This window comes from Netta rufina (genome assembly GCF_964035555.1).
Source record: "Netta rufina genome assembly, chromosome: 8".
NCBI classification, from domain to species: domain Eukaryota; kingdom Metazoa; phylum Chordata; class Aves; order Anseriformes; family Anatidae; genus Netta; species Netta rufina.
In genome coordinates, this window is record NC_140131.1 from 7,102,357 (window position 1) to 7,130,193 (window position 27,837).

Below are 27,837 nucleotides of genomic sequence, written 5' to 3' on the forward strand. Positions count from 1 at the left end.
TGATCTTTAGCAATGTGTTTGCAGGTTTCCACAGCCTTGTTTAAATTCAAGCAAGGACCTTTTTGCACCAACTTTGCAGGATTTCATTTGTGAGTTGTACATTTAATTCTCCACAGCAGATGGTGATGTGTGGGTGTACTGCTGTATATTTGCAACAGATTCCTTATCCTACAAAATTAATTAAGTGTCTCATGTGCTGATTTAAAATCAGAATTGTATTGTTCGTAAAAAGCTAATTCTTGCATATCATTTTGCTGGGACCTGTGCAATCCACGCAAAACGTAGCAGACAAGAAGTCTAAGTGCTTCCTTAAAGCAAAGGGATGGTGGCAGCACCCGGTAGCCCTGACGCGGGCTGCCGAGCTCGTGCATTTGTGTGTTTAAAAGTCACTTAAAGAAAAATGAGGGTTTGGGGCCTCGGTGCCAGTTTCCCAGATGTTGCTATGACAAAGGCTGCTGGGGCTGGCACCCAGCGCTCACGAACACCCTGCACAGACACGGCTGCCGATTTCAGCCCCTTTTCCTTTGGTGTGTTCCTTTCCTAGGCAGGGATTTATCTGAAAATGATTGCTCCTTTGCTGGCGCTGCCTACAGTCACACACAAAGTTGAGGGGCTTTTTGGTGTTTTGCTTCCTCCCTGTCTGACCATGTCGCGTGTCTTTATGAACGCTTTCCCTGAGGCCTGCAGCTGCTCAGCGGCCTGTCTGGTGCTTTGGGGTCTCAGAGGAGAAAGAAACCGAGAGGGTGGACGGAGACACAGGGCAGCGGGAGGCTGCCTCGGCAGCCCCGTGGAAAATGGGGCTTCCTTCTCCATGGGGCCTCCGTCGGCAGCCTCTAGGAGGAAGCCCAGCGCCTTGGAGGCTGTGGTGCTGAGCAGGGACGTGGCTGGCAGGGGGGCACCCAGCACTGTGCCATGCAGGACCTGTCCGTGCAGCTGTTGTGGCAGCTGAGTGGGGTGGTTGTGTGGGGCACATGGTCACAAGAGGCTCCCCAGGACTGGCAGCTGAGGCCTGTGGAGACAAAACGTGTTCTGGTGACAAAGGACACCAGGACTGTCCCTCATGCCTGCCCCAAGCAATGTGCAATGTTGGTGGCTCCTGGCGTAGCAGGCCTGCCCTTGGCATGGTGTGCCTTAGCCCTGGGGGGAAAGAAAAGAACCGGCCTTGGGTTGTGTTTGCCTGTGGGCGAGTGAGGGGCTGTAGCTGGGGCAGGGCTGCTGGCAGCTACAGACCCTGTGGAGTGGAGTGGGTAAATGATTTAGGGTATTATTTCGTATGCTACTGCCCAGGAAAAAATGTGCAGCCCCTTAATATTTAAAACTGAACAAAACTGGATACGAAATAGTGTGGGCCCTTCAAAGTGTGCTGGCTCGGTGTTTACAAATGTTACTGGCTTGAGGATAACAAAATCTCAAACTTTGTCTGAAAAGCAGCTGTTTACTTGTGTGTAGTGTACAGATGTGTCCATGTCAACGTCTTCTCAGTTTTTCTACTGAAAGGTTATTTCAGAAACTTGCTAATCTGATCGTCAGAACGAACTGGTCTGCCTTCTTGCCTTCAGATGTGGAAGAATTAAATTAATTAGAGTGACCTGTCCGTGTAGTTGCTTTACTTCCCACAGCCCTTTTGAACAGTTGTCCCGGGTAGATTTACAGCAAACAGGCTTTTCTAAAGGCAGGTTTTGGGTTTGTGAATATAGAAATGATATAAGCTTGGTGACTCTTTCAGTAGAGTTAGGTTTCCATTCTCCCAGCATGTGGTTTCTGGTGAAGGCCTCAGACGTGTCTGCACAACAGCCTTCATGTTCTCCTGACTGCTACAACTACCTGGGACGTCAGTGATTTTTTTTTAGCACGGGGCTGGGAGCGTGCTTCTGGGTTCTGCTTTTTGTTTCCTTCCTGCAGAAGTTGTTGTTCTGCCCCTTTGTGATCTACTGAAGCTCACCCGCATTGGCTCCATCACCTCTGTGATTCAGAAGTCAGTTATTTTTAGACAAGAGATACTGGATTAGTCTGAGATGTCAGAGATTTTGTAAAGTTATGCTGGATTTGACCTTTCATTTTGCTCCGTACGTACAATGAATTACTGCTGTGCAGTGAGCTCAGGCTGAGAGATCTTTAGGGCAGGGAGCAAGTCTTTCTCTGTCCCCACAGGCTGACCTGGCTTTACCTCAGCTACCTGCAGCCACCGAAGTGGGACGTATGAGGTTTAACAGCCTTGCCTGCTACAGGAGATGGCAAAGGTGGTTCCTGGGGGCATCGTCTACGTGTGCCTCTTGCCCATCCTCATCCTAAGGCTGATCCCACACTCAGGTAACACCCAGGCTAGGTGGGGAGCATCCAGCCCTGCTCCAGTGGTACCAATGGAAACTGCTAAGTGTCAGAGCATTTGGCTGTGTGTGATTGCTAAAAACCATCGTCCCTGTGTGAGCTGAGTTCCCCATGTGAACATCCAAAGTCACCCGCTGCCCTGTAAGCCCCCCACCAGCCAGCGCCTGTCCCAGACCCCCCACGCTTCCACCCCAGCGCCCAGGCTGAAGTGGGAGACTTCAGCACTCTTCAACCACCCTCCCCCAGGTGATTTTCCATTTGTGCAGCAGGCTCACTAATTGCAGAAAGAGTGATTACCCTTTCATGAAAGAAATATAAAACTTGATTACTTTGAGTGAGTGCAAGCGAAATACGGCTCTGATCCCAGCTGGGCAGAATTGGTGTTTCAGTAAGAATTTTTAGAAACACTCAGGCAGGATGGGTACAGGGAGCAAAGGAACTGTCTGTGACCACTTTTATCTGGCACGCAGTTGTGGTGCTCTCCTAAGCAGGTCAGAACTTTACGTACCGGATCCTAACAGTGGCAGAAGCTTTTTGCCTTTGTTCTATGTGCATGTGAGCTTTCTTACAGCTCACATAAGCTCACTTGTGAGAGCTGTATGGAACAGAGAAATAGATACCTTATGTTAATGAGATGCTGAAGAACAGCTGAGCTGGGATTAAGTGGAAGTACAGAAATTGTCTGGATCAAAGTTCTGGCCCCTCCACAGTCAAAAAGAAGAGGACCGAGTGTCCGAGTGTCCAGACGTGGCTCTGCCTGAAGAGCAGCTGCAGTGTCCAGCAACTTCCACCTCCTGTCCTGACTGTGTATAGGACACAGAAGAAAGGAAAGGGTGGACACAATAGGTGAAGCTAACAGATGGTGTAGCAGACCCAGTGGTATTCCATTACAGGCACTATTTCCTGAGCCCTCCCCCCTCCTTTCTAAGAACAGAAAGTTTAGTTTTAATTAAACTCACTGGTGCATGTTATACTATTTCCTAAAGTGTGCCTATACGTGTATATACAGATAGATGGATGGAAGACACTTTTCAGAGCCAAGTCTTCAAACCGAACAATTGATTTGTGTATTTTACTGTGGAAGGGTCAGATTGATTTAAGGATTAAGGAAGCCATAAATTTAAGAACAAACTCATTTTGTGGCCAGAAATTATTATAACCACCATGGTAACTTAATCTCACAAAAACACAAGTTTATTAATAGGTGAAGGAGCTGAAGAACTGCACAGCCCATCCAGCCCACTGATATATTTTTCCTAATCTGTTGAGATTCAATGCTGCAGTTTTACAAGGTACACATTCTCAATCAGTGAGTGTTACAGAACATAAACATGAAGTGAATATTTGTATTCATGGGATTCAAACAAGTCAACTGAAAGAAATATCAACTCTAGTTATAACACATGGTGAAAAGAATCAAACTGGGAATGTGGTCAAATATACTGTTGTACAGCAGATATGTACACTTTTATATCGCGTGACATTCATAGCATGTTCATAGAAAAGTCAAACTAAATGACTTAAACTGTATTAATGTTGAAATTTTCTTATTACTTTTGTTTAATGTTGATATTGACTGAGTTAATATTCTCATTGTGTAAGAACACTGTATATGGTAGAAATCCTTCAGTATCTCCCACATTCAAATAAAGGTATTTTACTCACAGTTACAATTTGGTATTTGGTGTCTTAAATGGTACCTTAAATGGCAGATTCTTTCTATCCTTCAGAAGGAAAAACCACAAATAATGAACATGCTTAGTCTGGTCTGACTAAGACATTTGTCTCCAAGACCTTGCTTCTGAAATCATACTAACATCTCCCTCCTTTGAGGTGTGGCTGGGATCACTAAGACAGCTGAACACGGTTAAAAAGGTGGAAAGTCCATAGCCATTCTACACACTTTCATTTATTGTCTGGACAATTAAAGTACAAATAATTCAAACACAACAAGGTTATGAAAAAAACATTTACAATACTTTCCCTCAGAAATGATCTAAACTAGCAAGGTTATAACATGAAGTCATTCATTATAACTAAAGTATACAACTGCCTGGTCCTAAGAAAGATTTTTTAAATTATTATTATTATTCAGATAGTAAAACACATCGTAGAGAAAAGATTCTGACATGCCTTCCCCACTAATGCTTAGCAAATGCATCAAAACTTTCCCAGCAAACTGCGCTCATTCATAGCAGATGATGTATAAAGGTTTCCCTGAACATTGAATGAGTGTTCCTTTAAACTAAAATCTAACATTGTTAAAGTAAAAAACTGATAAAATTATGATGCAGCCTTTGCTTTAGTTATTTGTCTACTACAAAAGTTTGCCTCTTCAGTGTGAAAAAACAATACTTAGTCTACATGCAGTTAGTGGGTATAGCATGGAAAAAATGCACAAAATAAGCACAAGTTATAAATAACCATAACGTTTTATTACCATTAAGACTAAACTTGTATTGAAAAGATTTTATATAACAAGACAAGAAAAGCAATAGCAAATTTAACTATCAACTAGATTATGCATAGCGAGTAACTGTTTCTAGTACTCAGGGAAGAGCATGACCCTTTTTTGTTTTAAATATATAACCGTACAAAGCACAAACATACTAAAATGATCAGTGCACTGGACATGGGAGAGCACCCCCCTCAGTCATTTTGTTCCCTTAGCTCTGTTTTCCCCAATCTGAATTACATTAAAATAAAGACCCAGTTGTTTTCTTTTCTACTGTGCAGTAAGAAAAAATATTCACAACAAACATGACAATATATCAAACAATATTTCTACACAAGTTACCTTGATACCTCTGTCACTTAAGTATCATAAGAAAACATTTTAAGACATATACAAACAAAACTAGCAAAGTGTTACAACTTATAATAAATTAACCAAAAGAAAAAATAACTTTATATATATATATATTTATATTATATATACACATACACACACAACAAAATGACACAATAATATGCTTCTTCCCATAGTTTAAGTAAACAAATAAGTAGACTAGCCAAACTAGCTATATTTGATTTTGGCCATATGCATCACATCGGCAATTAAATAAATAAGTGTTTCAAGCAACATAAACAGTGTTCCAAATGTGCCAACACAGCCCAATTATATTAGCATGGGCTATAAAGTGAATTTGAAAATTCTTAACAAATTTAAAGCAAATGTATTCTTTCTAAACACATTACATTTAACTATGATACTAAGATATGTAAATAATTTCGTAGCACCTACTGCTCAAACCAAGGAAGTTTTTGATCAAAATTAATTTTTTTTTTTTTAAACTTTTGTTCTGCTGATATCCCATACTGATGACTTAAAGAAAAACCGTCTTGCAACTCATCTCCTTGCTTTTGGGTTTTGACTGTGGGTAACTGCGTGCCTGGGAAGAACACTCTCCCGTACTGTATTTAATATTTTTTATTACATGCTATGAAAAGATACGAAGATCATCTGTTTGTAGCCCATCCTTCAAAAAACAATCTACTAATCCAGTTTAAAACACACATCTTGATCTCTAAAAAGTTACCAGTGCAGTATGAACATGACAAAGTTGTCAATTTCCCCTAAATTAGCCAGTCAAAATATTTTTTCTCAAATCCAGATTCTCTTGTAAAAATTCTTTATATTTTATAAAAATAGATTTTTCTTGAAACCCATTTTCAGCAAAGAGACCACCTCTTTGGCAACATTGTTAATGTTATTTAAATTGTTATGTCATCAGGTATCCCCCTTTACCCCATTCCCTTAACAGAAGACTGTTTAGTTCACATGATATAAAAGAAAAAAGGAAAAATAAAAAAAGTTGCAAAATTATGTTCTTTTTTGCAATTTTTATTGTTCCTCTTTAATTTTTATGTGGGGGGTTTACCAATCTGATTGGATCAATGTTTTGAAAAGAAGAAAAGAAAAGAAAAAGTTTTTCTCGCTTTTAATCCCATTAGCTTGTAAAAATTGTTTTTTGTTTTCTTATTTTTTCAAATGAGTGAATGGTCATCTTAAAAAGACCCACCTTCAAGGAAGGTAGTAAAACTAGCTGGCCGGGTAAAAATCCCTGCACATTGTTATCTATGTATATTATATTCAACAACGACAGCTATGAAAGAACATTCAATGCATCAAAGGTTTTTTTTTTTTTTCTAAGCATTATAAAATCCTTTCCTGTTCCTCACAGGATATCCAATGTTTTAATACTTAGGCAACACTGGCTTATAAAGTCCATGGTTGAATATAAGCCTTGAAGAGTTTTTTTTTTGTTTTGTTTTGTTCGTATATATATTTATATATATATATTTTAGTAAGTAAGGATATGAAATTCAGGATTTGTGGGTTTTATTGGTTTTAAAGGAAACTTGCAATACTCTGTCTCCTAAACGGTATCCATTAAGGCTGGCAATCGCCATGGCAGCTTCGTCGTAGTTGGTCATGGTGACAAAGCCAAATCCCTTGCACTTGTTGGTGTTGAAGTCGCGGATCACCTTGACATTATTGACCGCTCCGAAGGGACCGAACAGCTGCCACAGCACGCTCTCATCTGAGTCGGGAGACAAGTTGTAGACGAAGATGCACCATCCAGTCCCAGTGTGACCGGGGATATTCATTCCAACAAGGCTCGTCATACCATCAATTGTGATCGGAGAAAACCTACCAAGTAAAAAGAGGGGTCTATTCTAAATATATCTCTTGGCACAAGCTACATGGAACCAAGATTTCAAAATAATCAAGCCAGTGTTAATTTAGGTTCTCAGTCCTACCTAGCCACCTTGGTCTCTAACTCTTACTGGAGTGGAAGGGAGCTACACTACATATAGAAGACCAAATCTGTGCATAAATGCATTTCCCTTCAAGAATAAGCCCTATTTAAAGGCATACAAATATCTAATAGAGTATCCTTCAGCATTTAAGTTAAAAAAAAAGAGCCTGTGTTTATGGCAGCATATACGAGTTCATTGAAAAAAGGCCTATAGGAATTTGCCATGTATTTCCACTACAAAATATTGTTTCAGAGCAATGGAAACTAATGCCTTACTTTTCAAAAGTGTGCTGTGGGAAAAAAAAACCTTCAAAGTTTATTTTAAAGATTACCATGAAATGCCATTGTCAGGATTCAGGTGAAACAGTAGCCTCTTTTAGCTGAAGATACTACCAGAGAGATCTAAGTGGTAGGTTTTAATTCTCCTCCTAATAGTCCTTAATTGACATTCAGTGAGAAAAAAATCTAGTTAATAAAAAAAGTCCTAAAGCCAGCCAAATATATTAAAGATTTATGCAGCAGTCGTAGAGTAAGTAAACAGTGTGTAGATATAATTAGTGAGCATATGTCAACTAATACCTTCATACCACGAGACTCCATGTCCATGACTCTTCAGGTAGTGAACGTAGAGAGATAAGCTCCTAGAAATCTGACAGAACCCTAACTTCTCCCCAAGTCTTGAGGGGTCTGTTTTGTTTATTTGAATGCCTGAATTAGAAAGCTGAAGCCAGGTAGTGTGTTTATAAACATGGAATAGCATTGGCTGGGCAGGACCTGTGGAGGTCATTTAGTCGAGCTCCAGATAGCCTCATTTCAAGCAGAAGTCAAATTGGCTGCTCAGGGCTTTGCACAGGGAAGTTTTTGAAGTCTCCAAGGATGGGACTCCACTCCTGGGGCCACCTGCTCCAGGGTTTGACCATCCTCACTGTCAGTGACTTTTCTCTTACATTTGGCTGAATTTCCCCCACTGCAGCCTGTTACTGTTGGCTCTTGTCCTTTTGCAGTTGACCTCGGAGAACAGCTTGGCTTCTTCTTCTTCTAACGCCCTTGTAGGTAATTCAAGACAGTCAGTGGCTACACTCTACATTTACCCTTCCTGAATTTTGCCAGGTTTGTTTCTGGCTTGTCAAGGTCACCCCAAAGGCAGCCATGGCCAACAGCATGCAGAGTGCCCCTACTCCCCCACATCAGTGTCATCCATTAACGCAAGGAGGGCGCACTGCAGCCCGTGACTCAGGTTATTAATGAAGATGTTAAGCAGTATCAGCCCTCAGGATCAACATAATTTTCCTTTCATCAGTTTGAAAAAAATATGACATGATTTCTGAAGCTACACTTTGGGATATGTTTTAAAATAACAACTGCGCAGAGGAAAAGTCTTAATAAAAATCCAGTTTCACATGTACCTTCAGTCTGATGAGTTTTAATACCAGAATTGAATAATAATTCCTCTGGATCTTCTGAGTGATGACTGAGGGAATAGAGGGGGGAAATCCACAGTGTAGCTAAGAGAAGACAGCTCTTATGCATTCCAAAGCTTCTCCTTTTATACTTCTTGTGTTTCCACACAGTATTCTGCACAATATTAGTGTATATTAAATAACCATAAAAGAAACTACACACTTGATGGCTGCTTCTTTGGACTCCTTTCCTCAAATATACATATAAAGTGCTATCAGATGATACTTGGAACATCCATCTCAAGCTAAGAAATATCACTGGAGTGTAGCTACACGATAAACAGTTTGTGAATGCTAACAGCACTGGATCCTCAGACATACATAGAGGTTTGCAAAAAGATTAAGAATATATGATAATCTTCCTACTGAAGTTCACTTTCACAATTCCTACTCTCAACATTCTTTAGTTCCCAGTATGTGGTGGAAAAACATAATTGTTCAGCATTGCTCTGCTAACCTACGGCATTTCTGTAGCTCTGAAAACAGAGGTGGCTGGACAGGGCTAATTTATTCTGCTCCTTCCAAAACACACCAGCATGGAACTGTAAATAGGGCAGCTAAGACTGAGAGCTTGTACAAGCCAACAGCTTCACATTCCTTTGAAATTTGGAAGATAGGACTTCAATCCCATTGCTGCCAAGTGCCAACTGTGCTAGTACCATGTGTAAGCCAGCAAACACTCGTTTTCTCCAATGTTGAAACTTAACATGAAGTACAGCACTAATACATACATTTCCTATAAGTGGTATTAGGAAAATCTGTACAATGCTCAAAGCTGTGCATATCAAGTGGTATTTTATAGCTTTGTTTTTCAATAAATGCTGCACTGATACAAAGGGTTAAAGTTTCATACAGTTCATTGAAGAGCAGCTTTTCCCTGGAAACCTTTTGGAGATATGCAGCTTTCAACTACCTACATACCATGAGCACAGGAGCTACTATAAATGCAAAAACATATGCATGAAACTAGTAGGTTACTGACAAATACAACAAAAGCTACTGCTAAGCAGTAGCACTGACTTATGCACATGATCTGAAATTACTGATCAATAAAACCTTCGTCCCACACCTGCACAGCTCATTTTCTATCTGTATTTCCCCACATAACATGAGGAAGGAAGACTAACCACCAACCCAAAAACAATACACTACAGGTATTTTAGAAGCAGCTTCCAAAGTTTTGATCAATACAGTATTTTTCTAGTGACCCTACGCCTGTAATGTGAGTTTGCTATCAAAGTTTAAGATTTGCTGGGAGGAGTGAAAAGCTAATTTAAGATGCCTAAACAATAACTGTTCAAAAAACAAACAAACAAAAAGCTGTTGTGATTCAAGACTAACACTGCAGAATCAAAACACTAAGGCAGACAGCCTAAAAAGGCAGGTAAGTCACTTTCTTTTCCTCTGCAGGTGATAAAAAATCTGAACTCAAAAGTCTGACAGTTAGGACCAAGCACTGTTTGTCCTACACAACATGCCAGCACAATTCTGGGGAAGAAATTAAAAGCCAAGGACAACTCCCTGAACACCACCACCTTTCTGAGAGCTTCTTGCACCTGACAGATACTTGATGCTAAGTTTTGCAATGTTTTTGGCATATATCAAGAAACAAGTTGGAGGGCAGAACACAGGAGGAGCAGAATGTGATGAATTCAGGTGATACAGTGACTCAGAAATTACCATCACCACTAAGTATATTGCAAATGAAACACAACGAGTGCTTTAGAGAAGGTATGCCACCTCTGTCTTGACCATTGCCTTCGGTTTCGTAAGTAGTCTTAAGATCTGCAATTTATTCGTACGGCAGCTACCACAGCAGTAGTTAAAATGTACATTACAGTCCACTACTGGCTAAAGATATACTTACCGTACCATTTACAGGATGAGCTTTGTTAAAAAAAGCTCAAACAATTTTCAACTGTGGTGAGTAGACCATTTCAGAAGATTAAGTGTTTTCTCATCTTAACTGTGGGGATGGCTGGACATCTTACATCAGGAGTAAGCCTGCCTGTATTGTGCTGTAAGGTTGGCTTGTGTTGATGTGTGCCATCCGAAGAAGCACTAACAATACGTCATTTTAGCTATCAAACATTGAACGTACTGATGAAACAGCATAAACATTTATAAATCAGCTGAACATTCACACATACAAGTACATACACAAACACACATTGCTATTTCAAACAAAAAATAAATCCCAAGCACCAAGAAAATGTCAACAAAGCATTAAACCTGTAACAAAAGAAACTTAGGGCTGATTAAGGTGCACACAGCTATATTTTTAAGTCAAAGTTGTGAAGCCAGATGTAACAGAATGAAGGTCTTAACAGCTGCAAGAAGAATTAGGCTGCTGTTGTCCAGTTAAGTTTTTAACTAATATCTGATCTAATAACATACAACTTAAGTTAATAGTTCTGTTTCTGGACAAAGTGCCATGTGGCACGACAACTGGAGTTTGAATGCTTGTAGCTGTTGCACCTAAACCATTTGAGAGCCCCACCTGTAAATAAAAAAAAGTTGAAAAACCCACAGAATGTGTGTGTGGCCTTTAAAGTAACAAAACCAACTGAAGTCCAAACTTAAAAAGAATCTGACATGCTGGTGGAAGAAAAGAAGGAATTAAAAAAAATAAAGTTAGTGAATTAAAAAAAATTGTAGCACCAATCTGTGCCAACACGGACATCTGGCAATCTGTGGAATTCTAATTACCTCTTTACGCCATAGGCCATATTAAGCAAATTGTCCAGCCTGAAAAGAGAAGGAGGGTCTTTGGGTTAATGTCTCACAGATGGCAAGATCGCTCAATGGAACTATTATTAATAGCGTTCCATTTTCAAAGAAGAAATGTTCAACAAGTTTCCCACACATCTAAGGAGTCTAACAACTTGCGGCCTGCTTTGTTAAGCTTGAGATTGTGCTTAAATTTCCACCACAGCATTTCAAGTAATTTTCATTTATATGAAGTCTTAAATAAAGCCTTAATTTTCATGGTTTGTTTTTACTTTTAAAAAGATTCACGTTTGGTTTATCTTTTAAGACAGCATTATGAAATTTTTGCAAATAATTCAGTTGTTTGCCTCATACTTACAGTTAACTTTGAAATAAAGCGCTACAGTCCAAAACTGATGGAGCTAGAAAATTTCCCGACTTTCAACTACTTTAACATAATACATGCTCACCACTAGGATGCATTCAGTAATTATCCTTAGCAATACATCGATCTAAATGACCACCAAGTTTCGCAAAATGACTAATCAACTGCTTTCCATGGCAGTACACTAAATAAGTCCTCTTACTGATGGACTGATAAAAAAAAGATAACCTCAAGGGACACAGCTGCATGCCAAAGATGTACTAAATTTGTATTTGCTTTTATATCAGTCAGACGATTGACTTTTTGCTATGATCTTATTTAATTCATTAGCACTTTGTCACCAAAAAACTAGAATCACTGTTTAATAATTCTGTAAAGCCAGTATACAACTCAGTTATGCAAGTATACACATTTTAAAGAGACCTTTAATTGAACGCTAGGTTGCCTGGAAGTTATTATAAAGCTAACAAGGACACAATGTATTGCAAACACTAGTTTATGGATCAGATTGAAATGGTATATTCAGAATGTGTAACAAAACACCTCCCAAAAGCATCTGAGGGATCATACCAAACACTAATACAAGGTCTCTTTATAGTAAGAGCAGATCTCAGGCTAATAAATTTAATGATACTGCTGCTGACTGGAACACACTCAGCTTTTTTCCTGCTACGAATCCACTGTCATTAACATCAAAGTCTAGGCTGCATCAAAACTGTAATAACATAGCAGAAAATAAAAGCATTACCAAAAAAATTGGGAAGAACAGAGTAGTCACTGCTCATTTGATTATCAGTGTAACTCTATTCTGTCCTCCCTTTTTCTATGAGGCTTCAAGAGATCCGATTGTACAGTACTTCATCTGTTTTAGTAAATACAACATGACTACTGCTGTCAGCAGATTTTCCTCCTCATTCTCCAGGAAAGAATATTTAATTTTACAAAGAAAATCAGGTCAGCCTACACAACTAAAAAGTATTTTCCTGTGCAGCACCTGCCCCACATCGTCATCACTGGTAGAACTTCAGTTCTTTTCCAGGTAATTACCTGAATCTCTGAGCCTGGTGGTGAAGTGGTCCAGGGTAGCGTCTGTTGGGAGACTGATACAGCTGTGAAAGGAGTGCCTGGCTTGTTTTCTGGCTGGGATTATTGGCAAACTTCACAGTAATTGGTTCTGTAGCACCACTAGGCTTCTGGCCATTTAGTCCCTTTATGGCTTCTTCTGCCTCTATTCTCTTATCAAAACGGATAAATCCCACACCTCGAGAAACACCTGGGAAGTAAGCACATGTGAACAAATGAATGAATATATGTAGGAACAGCTTCATCTATGTAACGATGAAACAATGTTGGTTTGACTTAGAAAACACACAGCTTGCAAATTCAGAGAAGTCCTATAATAAAGAAAAATGCTATTCCCCAGCTGTGTTCTCCATAATCAGACCCTACCATATACACAATCGTTTTAAGAAAAGTGACATTCTGCATTTTGCAATCCCTCATTAAAAAAAAGCAGGTACAACCCCAAGCAGTTATACCTATAGAGAACTGGGCATGCATTTTACATTAAAAAAAAATCACACCATCTTAAAACCCAACTGCCAGCAAGCATTTATAATTCTGCTATTTCCAGAAACACAGAGGCATCTAGGTAAGATTTATTTTAACCTGTGACTTGATCAACCAGAATCCGTGAGGTGATGATGCGTCCATATTGTGAGAATAACTGCTCTAATTCTTTCTGGGTCATTGTTTTCGGAAGGCCGCTGACATACAAGTTTGCATCTCTGATTGATGCTGAACTTGGACGGGCATATGACACCTATGGATTTAAGAAAAGGAAATGCATATTAGTAAGCAGAGCTGCCCTTTACATTTTAAATGGACAGATTGTTTTCTTTTTCCACAAGCAAGAAACATTAGAGTTCAGTTGCTTGAATAACCCTGGAGTTCAGATACTACCTGTTCGACAAAACCAGGAGAACCAGGAAAGGTTAGAAGAACAAAGGAAAAGCAAGAGAGACGCAAGAGAGACCTTGAAAACAAATGCAAGGGTTCTTTAAGTGCAGGCACAAAATAACTATTGTTCAGAGGTAGATTAGTGTGTGACTTCCTACGCACGGCTTTGTAAATTTACCCCTATGGGTTGTGGGTGTATGGATGATTTACTGTATCTAACATGTAATAACCTTAGAATATACGTCGCATTCTAAAGTTCCAGGATGCTTTTCTTCACAAGTCTGAAACAGATCAGATTATTTGCAGAGTGATCTTTTGTGCCATCTCTGTGTTTTCATCCTGAGCTGGCAAGATCTGTTCTGGATGAACAGCAAAGCACTGGTGAAATTACACTAAATGAACATCTGCTCAGGGAACTGTATACTGACACTCATTGTCGCATCTGCAATTTATCACAAGAAGTTCCCTTGCACTGTAAGCCCAAAACCAGACCATAAAATATTATGACCAAATAAACAAGGAAAGCAAGCTGAGGCATTTCATGCATGCTGTCAAGAAATTATTAAATCAAATCTTTAACTGCTCTTCTACCTATGAAAATATAAACCCAGACCTAAAAGAAAAATCAGATCTATAATTACAATATGTGCATAAAAAGCCTTCTGCACTATTAATATATTCGCTTAGAATAACACAAATTTAACAAAAATACTTCCCAGATAAGGCCTAATTGCAAGTATTCAGCACAGATCACGAAGAATTACTTCTCAGCACATCTGAAATAGCATCAGATCTAAACCTGAATATTTTGCACTTCATCCTGATTTATTTAAATATAAACAGATTGGTATGTTACTGTATCATGTCTTAAAATGCCTCTTGGAAGAAATAGGGGGGTCTTGTCATAAAAATAACGTTATCGGCAATTGTATTCCCCTCTTCCCCAGCCTTAGCCCAAACACAAATGATGTCAAATGGATGTCTTTGTGTTTTATGTGTCAAAGAGTTGTCTTTATGTGCTCCACACCTAAAAATAGATGTTGACTCAACACAGAAAATGATGTGAATGACTAATATTTGCTTCTACAATCTTCTGCGCATAATAGCAGACAAACTCTAAAGATTTTAGATTTTAATGTTTTTGGCAACTTCTTTTTAACTTACGTGCTTGTACATAACCTTTTAAAACTAACATTTCAAGAGAAAGCTAAAGAGAGGAGGTGGAAAGATTTAGGGGAAGAGATGTGCAAAAGGAGGTTAACTAAAACATTTGCATCAACTGAGGCAGGCTCAGGCGAAGCACACAGGCACAGGCAGGCCTAACGAGCAGGGAAGCATCCAGCAGCAGACAAGCAATGAAAGGGAAACGGATGGTGTGGAACTGTCCTGTACCACAGTGACTTGGGGCCACACAGCCCACAAGCTCCCCATGAGCTGCAGCATCCACAGCACTCACAGGCCCCAAGCATCTCTCTGAGGCACCAGGGCCAGAGCTCAGGTGGCACCACTTGGCTTCTAGCTAATGAACTGAGTCAGGTGCTTGCGGACACAAAACCAGGGGTTTCATCTACAGATACCGTACCTAACATCACTGCATTGCTGTGCTTGGTTAAAAAGTTACATGATTTTGAGCAGGCTCTGGAAGACCAGCAAGCCCAGCTGAAGTCACCCAGAGGTGAGGAACAACATGGCCGCCAAGCGTGAGGGCTGCATGCGGCCTGGGCAGTTCAAGCATCACCTCACAGCACCAGCCAGGCCTGGTATGATCACGATCAGCCCCACATGAAGAGCACGTCAGGACTGAATCCCATCTCCTGAGGCCAGGGAGGTGCCACCCATTTCACGCAGCCAAAACCACCCTGGAGTGTGTGCATTTCCACAATGTCCCCATGCTGTGCAAGCGCCTTACACTGAGAGGGCGCTACCAGGGCTCAGACACCTACAGCTTAACCTATTTCAGGAATAAGAGTTTAAAAAACACTTAAGAGCCTCTCTGGAGTGAAGGTAGGGACCTTACCTATTCCTCAAAACTGAGAGCTGCAAAATTAATAAAGTTCCTGGGAAAACAGCCAGGGGTTTCCTTTGGGTTTTCTCACTCTGGCACATTCATTAACCAAATGCCACATTACAGGGAAGATGAAAAGTACTGGGATATGCAAAAAACACCACTTCCCAGAGCACTGAGTGCCTGACATTTTATATATAGATATACACACACACTTTTACACAAGAAAGTAAAAAAGCCCTGCTCTGTTCTTGTGGGCCATACAGATACGAAGCAGAAGGAGTCTGCACAGTCTCAAATTCATCTACTCACAGCACATGTAAACATGCATCACCGCTCAGATCTAATTTTTATTTCCTCCTGAAATCAAATATTCAGGTTGCAGAGGAGCCTGGGCCAAAGAAAGAAGCTGCCAAAAGCAACTCAGCTGTCTTTAATATCAAGGAGAAAAGGTTGTGAGCTGAATGGACACAAGGCTAGTGGTGTCAATTATTTATCTCCTTTTGAATCTTTTTCATCTTCTTTCACAGGTCAGCCAATGACAAATCGATTGGTTAGACCATGCCATCCTGCTTTCAAGCTATTATTCAGTTAGTACTAAGGACGGGATGTCTTCCCATGTATAAACTATCAAAGGAAGAAAACATCCATCCTGACCCTCCACCTGACCAGAAGCAACTTGCACTGTGAAAGTTAAAATGGGAGCCAACACCAGCTCCCATTTTATCACTGAACTATGAAGCACTCAGGAAGGATACTGCATTAATTCTTTATATTCACAGTTAAGAACAATTTTTTTTTTTTTTTTTTGCTCACAGCAGTGTTAGTGCTGTATAATGAAACTGCTTGTTGAAAACAAAAAGAATACGGAAATCCCAGCCACTAGAAGAAATTCAAATAGATGAGCTAGAGTACGCCAAGCTGTCATTTGACTTATGCATTTTTCAGCACTGAAGTGTTTGTCCACTTGCATGCCCATTGGAGGTCTAACAATATTTCATTTCACATAATAAGTTTAGTCCTTCGCAGGGAAGATATTTTAATATTTTCTAATTCATTTCATGAATTATTTTTTATTAAATAGTTTATTATGGCTTACTGTATATATATATATTTATAGCAACTAACATTAGAGGTCAGTAATTCGGGAAAACATGCTAGCAAGGCTATTTCTCATGTGACATTGAACATCAGCCTGTGTAAGCGCTTCTCCAAAGTATGAGCAGCCCTCCCTCAAGAGGCTGCGCTGCTACTGCTCTCACCACACACTACCAGAGAATATGTAGGGTCCAGAGTTTCAGATTTTCCATGGTAATGAACAATTATTTTTGTTCATGAACACAGAAAAATCACCCAGTTAAAGCAATTATCTTCCCTATTGATTTCCTACTCATTTTTCCAATGCAGAAAACTTCTTGAAAAATTTTTAACCTCAAGACTTTTCAGAACATAAATTGATGCAGTCTGGTCTTTCCAAGTCAGAGAGCCCACAAAGGCACCTAGAGGCATGAATGCATCCCATTTGTCTTACAAGACAAGGTTCTGGATGTTATCGGCCACAACTTCAACACTGACACTCTTAACCATTTCACTGCTTCTCTAAGATGCCTTCATCTCACACATTAATCCTGGACTTCTAAGATGTTAAACCCATTTTCAGGGGTCTTCTAGAAGTTTATTTATTTATTTTTTTAAAGTAAGCCAAAACAATGTCTCAATTGCTGCCTGCTCCAGAGAGGTCAGGCATAATCTTTGCCTGGAGCAATGCCTCTGTGAGCAGAGCCACCCTGCCCTGGCCATAACGTCTCCTGACAAGCCACCTAACAGCTTGTGTCTTTCTGAAAACTTTTCCAAGATGATATACGCCTCTCACTCGGCACCTAGCATTGCTCACCTGGGGAATGCGAGACTAGACAGGAGCCTTTAATTGAGTGCAGCACAGCAGCACAGGCATCCCCAGCCACTGGGCCAGCAGCCGACAGTTCCTGCAGTCCCCAGGACATGTCACCAGCCGCCACCACATGAGGTGCAGTCGCTGTTAAGCAATGCCCTGGGCATCTTTCAGAAAATCCTTGTGTAACATGTTCAAAAATACTAAGCTTCACTGTGACCTTAAAAGTAATTTTGGAAGACTTTGCTTTGTCTGCGTGATAAGCTCAGATGTAGGATTGCTTGCGTGATTTTGGGTGAGTCACTTCACTGTTTTTTCTGTCCAAGGTCCAAACACACAAAATGGGAACAAAACTGACCTGTGCCAGCTGCCTCTTATTCAGTGGTATACACTGCAAGTGCTTGAGCACAGCTGGGCAAAGAGCTTCTTCACATGTGTAAGCACCATCCCACTTTTCCCCACATACAAGCAGATCAGTAAAAATGCACTACAGCTAGAAGAGGCAGTTTCCTCAGAGCCTCTTCCAGGCCCTCATTCGTGCTCTAATTCTGTGTAAAAATTCAGAAACCCTTCCTTAGAAAGCCACATACTTGGTCAAAACAAAACATGCACAGTCCTCTGTTCCACATGCTGAAGATGGAAGCCTAGAACGCCTTCACATCCCCAAGGGCACTACATTCTTCTCCCAGCCCAGGGCTGGGGACAGTAGGGGAGTGACAATGCACTTTAAAGCAGCATTGAATCTCTCCATGGTACTGGGACTAATTATGATTGCAGGTAAGATAAAACAGCCTGTCCCATCGTTTTAGGGGAGACATCCATAGATAACAACCTAGAAGCCCTCTGGCTGTAGCAAGAGCCGGGCTAAGAAATAATTGCTCTGGCTCTGTAGAATGAAAAGGAAGCTCATTGGCAAATGTGAAGCAGTTAAAAAAGACATTTCGATTAAGCGCAGATGCCCAAAACTAACAGGTAAAGACTCTCTGGTGCCTGCTGAAAGCAGCAGAACCAGATTTGAACCTTCAAATGCTCTGCTGAAAGGTCCTGTGAGCCACATCATCACTACAGGCAAAGGGATTTGTTAACCAGCACTGAAGTCCAAGCAGGTACGCAGACAGTACACAGACAGAGGCTCTTAAAGAGCGCTGAAGAGCAAAAAGTCAGTTTACTTAAGAGTTTCCAGATCTGTGGCATCCTTAAAGACTCCTATCCAAGGCTTTATCCCAGGGTGCCACAGTCACAGCAGACACCTGTTTATGAAAGATCCTGATTTATGAGAGATCCTGAGCTACCACACAAGCCATTACCTCGACGACAAGAGCTACCAAACCATATCCCAAACCTGCAGCTCAAACACACCTGCAATGTGAGTTTTCACAGGAGGAAGGAGTGCAGCAGGAGCTGCCCCCTGGAACTGCAGATGTGGGTAACTCCACCAGCACATACACTCAGCTCCTCCTTGCATCTTTCACACACGCACCGCTCCATCACAAAGTATGCATGCCTGCTCTGTGCCTCCTCTTCCTTTTGTTCACCCCATCTCCCTGTGTCAGAGCATCCCCAGACCTCTCCGCCCAGCCTGGCAGTACACCCCATTACCCTGATGGGAGAAGCTCCTGAAGGCAGGCTTGGGAGAACATCGGTAAAAAACTCAGAATTACATCTTAGGCAGAACATCACACTGAGGCTGTGCAACACTCAGACTCTGCTGCTTTCACTACCAGCGAGCCACCTTTTCCTGGCTAGAACTTGGATTGTTGGGCTGGTGTTTTTCCCCAGCAAGCCCTGAGCTCTTTGGGACTGGGTACAGATCCTCTTCCCACAGTGTGCTGCTGCAGCCTTCCTCCTCTTCTCCCTCCTCCTGCTTTTGCTTCAGCATCCTCATCTCATCGGGACCGAGAGGCAAGCTTTTGAGAAATGGCTTTGTAGGACAGAGGAAATCTGCAGCAGCTGTTATTTGGCTATCCTATAGCGACAGGATAGGCTGTAGCTTTGCAGACAAGCACAAAAGCTAGCATGGACAGATTTAGAGCCTGAATTTTGTAGAAATACTTGGTCTTTAGAAAAATACCAGAGCAACCAAAATAGAAAGTAGTACCGTTGCTACTTCATCTCCAGAAAATAAAGGAGTGTTTTCTCCCAGAGAACTATTCACTGTATTTTAAACTAGTGCCATCCAGTCCTATTGATCAGAAAATATGAGAATGGAGTACAAGTAAACATTTGAACTAACAATTGAAGAGTAGTTATATTCCACAGCAGTTATTCATTTAACCGAAAATTAGAAATAACCCAAGAAGCAGAAGCAGCCTCTGACAGTAGAGGAATGATCCTATTTGTTTGTTACTAAATCCATCAAACCTGTGAGATAAGAAGAGGGAATCAAGGGCTCACAGAACCCAGATTCCTTCTCCCCTCATCAGAGGCTTTTTCCTGCTCTAGTGGCTGTCACAGCATGCTACCTGCTCCTGCAAGAGAAGAACAGAACCAACCTACTTCTCAGGCAACAGAGGAGGAGAGGGGAACACAAAACCACATTTCAGGTGGTCATTTGCTGTTGTTTCATTTCAAACTTGCTTTTAAAATTCTGTTCTGTCCTTGTTCCAGTGTCCCCTAATGTGAAGCCAGGTCACCTGAATCAACCTGTAAATTGCAGAACATTTCCTTTCACTCCTTTCAGATGCCGGGCATTTTTTTTCAGGGCAGAGCAGCAGAGTTTAAGCAGTCTCTGCCCCATGCATCACACACCTTGTTTTCTTTCAGATACTTGATGCAACTGAATTGCTAGGCAATCTTCAACAGCAGCAGTGACCTTTCATATGCTTTTATGGATGGGCAAATTTAATTTCTAAAAATAGATTCAATTTCTGGAATATATATTTATTTCAACACATGCTGTATCATCTCTCATTCTAGACTATTTTGTAGAATTATGTCAAGCTTTAGCTGTAAAAATACAGTGAAGCCCTTTTTGCCTCACAAGATGAGGATGCCACGAAATGGCATAAATAAAATATGCACTATGATCAGCTGAGGAGGAACATAACGTGTATAACCTATTACCACCAAACACATAACACTTCCTTCAGTGCTTTCCCCCAAACGGATATTCTGTAAATAGTCACCTCTCGACTTTGACTTGAAAGGGCATCATTGACTTAAATAAAATGCACATAAATATTTTAGCTGCTTCAGTGGAAAGGGATTATTTATTGTAACAATGAAATAACAAAAAGAACATTTCTTCAGTTATTTTAGTCTGCACATTTGAGAGCAGACTGTGCCTAGCTGTTTTGCTGATCCTGCTATAAAGCAGTTCCTCTGGTGCCTGCATGGCTGCTTTGCAAGGCATCAGGAGCGGGAGGGAACATTCGGCTGCCACGAGACATTACAGAAGCAAAAAGGACAGGATTTGGGGACACATGCAGAACCTGGAGCTATTTAAAATCTTTTTTTTTTTTCTTCCATAGATAGGAATTAAGCTTTATGGGTCAAAAAACCAAGTGCAGATATGAGACCCTGGAGCCAGCTCACGTCCAGCCGAGGAGCAGGGGCCCACGACAGCTGGAGCAATGAGATGGGAGGGAGCTGGCCAGCAGCACCAAGGTGACCTTGGGGTGTGGAAGCAATCTATGTCTGTAAAAGGCCTCAAAAAACTTTTTGTGAGCTATCTATCCCAACAGCTCCCAAACAAAACACAGCCAAGGAAATGCTACCGCAGGGCTGTGGCTACCGAGCACCCGCAGACAGGCAGAGGCCAAAGGCTCAATCTATCCATCAACATGGCATTAGATTCGTTCTGCGCACAAAACCAAGCCATGCTCGTGAAGAAAACAGCATAAAGTAATGCTCGGTACTTTGCAGTTCAACATTACTTTAGCGTTTAATTAAGTATTTTTGTAGGCTACGAACTATATGCTACCAAATCCCTTTCTATACATTCTTTGTGAGGCTTTTTTAATGCAATGGAAGTGCATTTTTAATAACTGTAAAGGGCATCTAGCTAGAATAAAGTAATCAGCTCTAATAATTAAATATAGTAATTCCAGGAATTAGGATGCTTCAGAACAGGGCAATGAATCACAGCGAGCTGCTGGTAAGGGCTGTGTGGGGGCACCAGACAAGCTCGGGGAAGGCGGCGGCGCCGAGCACGGCTCCGCAACAGTTTGGGAACCGGGGACATCTCCTCCAGCAACACTGACACTGCCGGGAACGGCAAAAACATGATTCACTGCTTGGTTTGTGCAACCATGGGGAAAGCCTCCTTCCCTACCACACAGTACCAGGGCAAGCAGACCCAATTTAGGAAGTTTTTTTTTTTTTTTTTTTTTTTAAATAAAAAGGCAATAAAATTTAACCAAAAACCCAGTTGGGTAAGGTGAGAGAGTCACATGCAATACTGGAATTAAAAATTGAGTTAGAAATTGCTGATTTGATCTCGCTGTGTTTAAAGCTTGGCTATTTGAAGAGAAGGCTCCTTTAGGCATGGTTTTAGGTGACTCTTAATATTTACTTGAAAATACTTAAAGTCTACACAGTTCTTCCCAATCACTGAGGAAATTATGCAGCTCCTGTGCATGTAGGTTAGGTTAATCTCTTTGCTTATTATTAAATTTTAACAGCTTTCAAGAGCCCAACAAAATGTCATGTGTTCTATAAAAGTCTAGTAGCTATTAATAATCATGAAATAAACCCTAACCTAATAAACTATTGGTATTCATAAAATTTGAAGTGAATAAAAAAGTCCTGCATGAAATGCTTCGCATGGTAAGTTCCTGCCTAAAACAAAAAACTCACTACAAAAGGTAAAAAAAGGAAGGCATAATAGTTAATTTTGCTATTTAATTCAGTGCAAAAAGAAACGTAAAATAATAATGGGGGGAGGGTTTGGAGGATTATTTGATTTTTTTTTAAAGCTTCCAGAGGTCCTGTAAGTCTGGAGTGTCACAGCAACAATAACATTGTTGTGACTCAAAAAAGTCAAGAAAATAGGTGTGGAACACCACAGGTACTTATTCAGGACAACAGCTGTACTATATATACTTTTGCTAATGCTGAATATTATTCACAGTACAGATCAGTTTTTAATGCAACGCTTCATTTAGGTTTTTAAAGTTCTAGAGAATTTTTTAAAATGCATTTAAGAGATAGGCAAGTAGTTTCCAAATACTGTATTTTTTCCTGACAACAAAAATACTCTGGAGAGCAACTTACTGCTCAACTTTTAACCGTAAGCAGAAACTGCCGAGTCCAAGTGCTGTATTTCCACCTGCAGCAGCAGATAAGACATTAGATTCTGCTTCTTTTGCTGTACATATTCCTCTGAATTTCTCTATTTAACTGTACAAAATCATACTGTGAGCATTTAGATGCATGGCCCACATACACATCTATGGGATGAACCTGTTTGGTGTAAGGAATGCTTGGAAGTAGCCCTTTTTACGTGGTCCTTGTAACTGTTCCACTCCTAACCCTCAGCTCAGACTCTCTGCTCCTGCCTAGTCGGACCAGGAAAAAATTGCTTGAAATGGTCCTTAGAGATGCAAGAGAATTCAAATAATTTTGCCTTCAGGAAAAAAAAAACAACAATCTTTAGTAATAAAAAGGTAAGTACAACTAAGTACTGATGACACAGTATCTTCGACAAGACACAAATGTCAAGTTTTATACAGATGCTTTCAAAAGCAAAAATTCTATATTTATATTCTGTAACATTTTTTGCTTTGAAATACAAAATGAAGCATCAAAGGCCAGCAATCTTAAATAATCGAAGCCTTTTCACATAATTTGAGTCAGATTTGCTGTTTGTTCCTCTTCAGTTTTTTCATTTACATTCCTTAAGCTGTACTATTTTTTAGAATTCAGAATGTAGAAACCTTCTATAAGCTTCTTTAAAAAAAGCTTCATCAGCCATGCAGCAACAAACGTGACTGTAGAAATTTGCTTTTCTTGTGAGACCACTAAAAAAGGTCGTTGAATAACTAATGGTCTATTACAACAATGAAATGAGAGACTTCAGTGGGATCTCTAATCCCTCCAGTTTTTAAAAGAATAAATCAAACTAAGCATGGGGAAATGGAGGTTTTTTTAAATAACATTCTAACTTGAGAAGTGTACTTTCAATACCTCATCCTGATAGTGACATGAGTATCACTGAAGAATGATTCCTCGTCAAGGTACTTCCCATTAAAACACAGGAAAACATGTAATTTATGAATATATGGTCCTGTATTTTATACCTGTTTATGAATAACTGTATCACTGTGGCTATTTTATTCTAAATAGAAGTCCTACTGCAACATTTTAAGGAGCTTTCTGTTACTTCCCCCACCTTAACAATAGTTTCAGTTTTAGAGAAGGGTTTTAATTTTAGAGAAGGAGAGATTTGTCTTCTGCTGTTTCAAGGAGACTGTGGCTGAATGCCCTTTGCAATAGGTGATTAAAGTAGTAATGAAACTGCCAGAAACTGTTTTAACTACTTTCTCCTCTTCCAAATTGAGCAAGAGGCTTTCTGCATTATCTTACCTTTATGGTTTTGGTCTGGAGTCTGAGTCCATTTAAAGTGTTAATGGCTTTCTCTGCATCCTTTGGATCAATGTAGTTAACAAATCCATATCCTAAACTCTGCCCTGTTAAAACAAAAAACAAAGAAAAAAGGACTTAGTACTTTTTGTAAACACTTTCAAGTTCCTTTCATCACTGCTTTCCCCTATGGTCTTTATGCCATTCTTCCCCATTTCATTATCTTAAATTTTTACATTGGCTTCCCACCGTTAAGAACTGTTTTTCTGAAGATCCTACTTTAAAAACAAAATGAAGCAAACCTCCATGCTTCTCCAAGAGAGTTTACTGAAAAGTGTACAAGGCTTGACATCAGAATTACATAATGGTTTTGTGCCGAGCTCCCAATAAATATAACTGCTTGACTTGCCAGAACAGGAACGAGGTCACTGCTTAGAAATAAACACACAATCTTGCCACTGTTTATAAACAAATCCATAGGTGTTTAAAATGCAAAAGTTACGGAACAATGTTTGAACATGAACCTTAAAGCAGCTGACTGAGAAAGACAGCCAGCCACCTTTCTATCTGGTTTTATTGCTCTGTGAGCAGTCAGGAAATGGGAGGAGAAAGGACAGCTCAAATTGCACTAGGATAGGAGATTGCATTAAAGCTTTCCTCAGTGTATTAGAGATGACGGCAAAAGCAAAACAGCACAACAACTGCTGCTGCGCATGGGATGGCAGGAGCCCACTTCAGCAGCCAAAATCATTTCAACAGCTTCTGGTTTGCTAGCAAAATCTGTGTTTGCAGTAAAAGAAGAGACCTGGTTAATAACTGGTAATAACACGGCGCTAAGCAGCGCCACCGCTCTTCATTCACACAGAGCAGGGACAAAGCTGCGCATTTCCAAATGCTCTAAGAAAGCCTGTACTGAAAAGGCAGGTTTTCCCAAATCCCAAGTACCAGTTTTGCAGCATTGGTTCTATTAATGCTATGTGAGAGACCACAGCTTCCCCCATCCTTCCTCTTACAAAATAAATTCAGGAGGAGGTGCATGTTCAGAAAAAACAGGAGTCACTTTTTTTTTCCCCTTAGGGTACACGTACATAGAAGTACATAAACAGAGATCATCTTACTCCAAAAAGAAGCAGGCAGGCAGTGTCTCCTGCACCTCGACCACGCTGCTGCTCATGCCCCTCTAGGCACGGATGTGCAGGGGATGCAAGTGATCCTGTGAGCAGGCAGCGAGCAGGAAAATCTGAAAAATCTTTCCTGAGGAGGATGGCAGCACTTGTGAACATGGCCTGCCAGGAGATTTCTATCCACAGCAGCAATGAACAGTGACCCAGCTCCTTCTCACCAGGAGAAAGCCGAGGTTGTGAAAGCAGCTGCACATGAAGTGCCTTGATGTACCCCGGAGGCACGGATCCTGCCTCCCTCCCCAGCATAAGGCTTTGTTTCTTTGTCTCCTGGACTACAAAAAAGCATCTGTCTTTCTCAGACACCACCAAAAATGGTGTTTGCAGTAACACAAATACAGGGAGCACTTCTGTCTTACAAAATCAGATCAAAGCACTAAAAGCTGCTAACTATGCTATGGAATACCTTAAAAATCCATGGAAACACTGCAGTTCATTCCTAAAATGCCCACATGCAGGCGTTTGGGTACGAAATGGCTGTTTCAAACTACAATATATCGAGGGAGCAATTCCATCCAATCAATTTAACTTCAGACCAAAGTATAAAAACATACCCAGTTCTCCTGGAGAGCTGAATTAACCCCAGCAAAGCTATTCTTACCCGAGTTACACGACATTAACCAAGGAAGAACTGGAGTCTGACTGAGCAGAAATAGGGTAAAGATGCTTCTCCTGCTATGCCTTCCCCCTCCTCTACCTAGGATACTTTATACAGCCCCACTCCTGCACAGCTGAACTTAACCACATCCTTTGTGTATTTTGTTCGGAACAGTCCTAGGGAGAAGGGAGCCATTCTCTAGGAGACTAACCCCGTTTGGTGGGAGACAAAGGGAGGCAGAGGCAAGGATCAGGGCCTGGATACCCTGACCTCCTGCACTGTGTACTGACCTTCAGAGGTACGCAGCTACTACGAGTAGCAGTGAGGCACTGGGACTTACATCAACCTGTCTGAACACAAGCTTCGATGTCCTGACACTGCTATTCCCAAGGTGCAGGGACAGACCAACCTCTAAAATAGAGGATTCTTAATTACAGGAAAACAGGGGAAAAAATTTGACTTATTTCCTTGGACTTCTCCAGTCACATTGTTCAAGTTACTCAGGTATCACCATCTCCGATTCTCCCTACCAACTACAAAATCCTCTCTCCAAGGTGGAGGATAAGGAGTACCAACACTAACAAAGCTGTTTGCAAGCCAAGTTCTGCAGGCACGCATGAAGAAAACAATGACATTGTCATGAGTTCTGCTTATAGTAACAGGTACATGGAGATGACAATCTTTAGAGTATATACTCATGAACACTGAAATACCTAACACTTGACAGAACTGAAAGTTTGTGATCCAGAAGGTATTAGTTGTGATTTCGTATCAAATACATTAATTGCAATAATGGCTGTATTACATTCTTAAACAAAACCAGGATGAGTCTATTCAGCATTCTGAAGACTAAATTTCTGTTCATTAAAGAAAGCTTACAATAAAAAAAAAAAAATCCAAACCCTACACCCTTTGCAGCCTGCTGAAGTCCTGGTGCCGTTGCTTCAATTAGCAAATTCCTGTTGCTGTGTGTTGCCATATGCTTCACTTTGTACCGGTGAAGCTGAAGGGAATAAAATCTTTCTGTTAAGAGCGTGTCAGTTCAGAAAGATCTCTTGCTTGGTTTACTTTTTGTTCTTAGGTACTCAATATGCAGTGCATCTCCCCTAAATGCCAATGTTTAATGAAGACAGGTGTTGTTTTCCCCTACCCCCAACCTTGAAAATTGAAAAGAAAATAAACCCAGAACAAAAAAAATATTTTATGAAAAAGCTTTACGACTGCTGGCAGACATCATAAAGTTATAGAGTGCTAAACATTTACTGCTAAGCAGCAACAAAAAAAGATATATCCAGCTAAAAATATTATTTTCAAATTACTCTCAAGAGCAACACACCTTATGTCAGACAGAACAGACTCTAGATGTGAAAGAGCTAAAAATTGTTACTGGGAGAGAAAGGAAAGCATTTGTTCCAGAATACAGTGAAGAAATACTAACTTTCAGTGCATTCCCCCCTCATGTACTCTTATTGCATGCACTCGAAAAGGGTAACATTTCTTTGGACGCAATCTGGCAACACGAAGCAAGCAGCTGGACCTCTCAGTGGGATGCCACACAGACACTGAAGTTCATTCCCATGCTACACTTCCCAGGAACAGCACCGTAAATAGTAAATATTTTCTGTTATTTGGAATCTAATAGGTCATCGCATGCTGTGATTCAGTACGGTAGGCAAGAGATATTTCTAGATGATCTTAAAACACCACCTTTTTGTAGCACTAATACCATTGCTCTTTCAGAATGTTTTGTGTAATTTGAAGAAAATGTGCAGGAGACCTCCTACAATTTGGTAAAGAAACAGGTCTACAAGCTACTGATAACAGGATAAAAAATGAACATGTTTTGACCGACTTAGTACAAACAGACAAAAAACCCAAACACACAAAGACAAGTCCAAGCTTGTAATGTACATATTTCATATTTTCAAAGGCTCCATTTCGGACTTGAAAACCGTAAGATTAAAAAGAACCAAGATAAGGAATGCAGGAAAACATATCATGTTTACAACATTTAATCACACACCCCAAAACATGCA

General features: G+C 40.5%; 1 protein-coding gene across 3 annotated transcripts in view; it reads right to left on the bottom strand.

The window, feature by feature from the left end:
• Positions 1-6,654: 6,654 nt before the first annotated feature.
• ELAVL4 (ELAV like RNA binding protein 4) overlaps positions 6,655-27,837 on the bottom strand; it is a gene marked incomplete at both ends in the record, with an annotated part of 61,340 nt that continues 40,157 nt past the window's right edge. The window contains 5 exons of one of the 3 annotated variants that reach the window (XM_084290902.1): positions 6,655-6,982; positions 11,261-11,299; positions 12,693-12,918; positions 13,314-13,467; positions 24,026-24,129. In XM_084290902.1, the coding sequence (XP_084147028.1) occupies positions 6,655-6,982; positions 11,261-11,299; positions 12,693-12,918; positions 13,314-13,467; positions 24,026-24,129 (851 nt within the window). Of the gene's footprint in view, positions 7,004-11,260; positions 11,300-12,692; positions 12,919-13,313; positions 13,468-24,025; positions 24,130-27,837 lie in introns of all 3 variants that reach the window. The other 2 variants (XM_084290901.1, XM_084290903.1) reach the window with 2 other exon arrangements.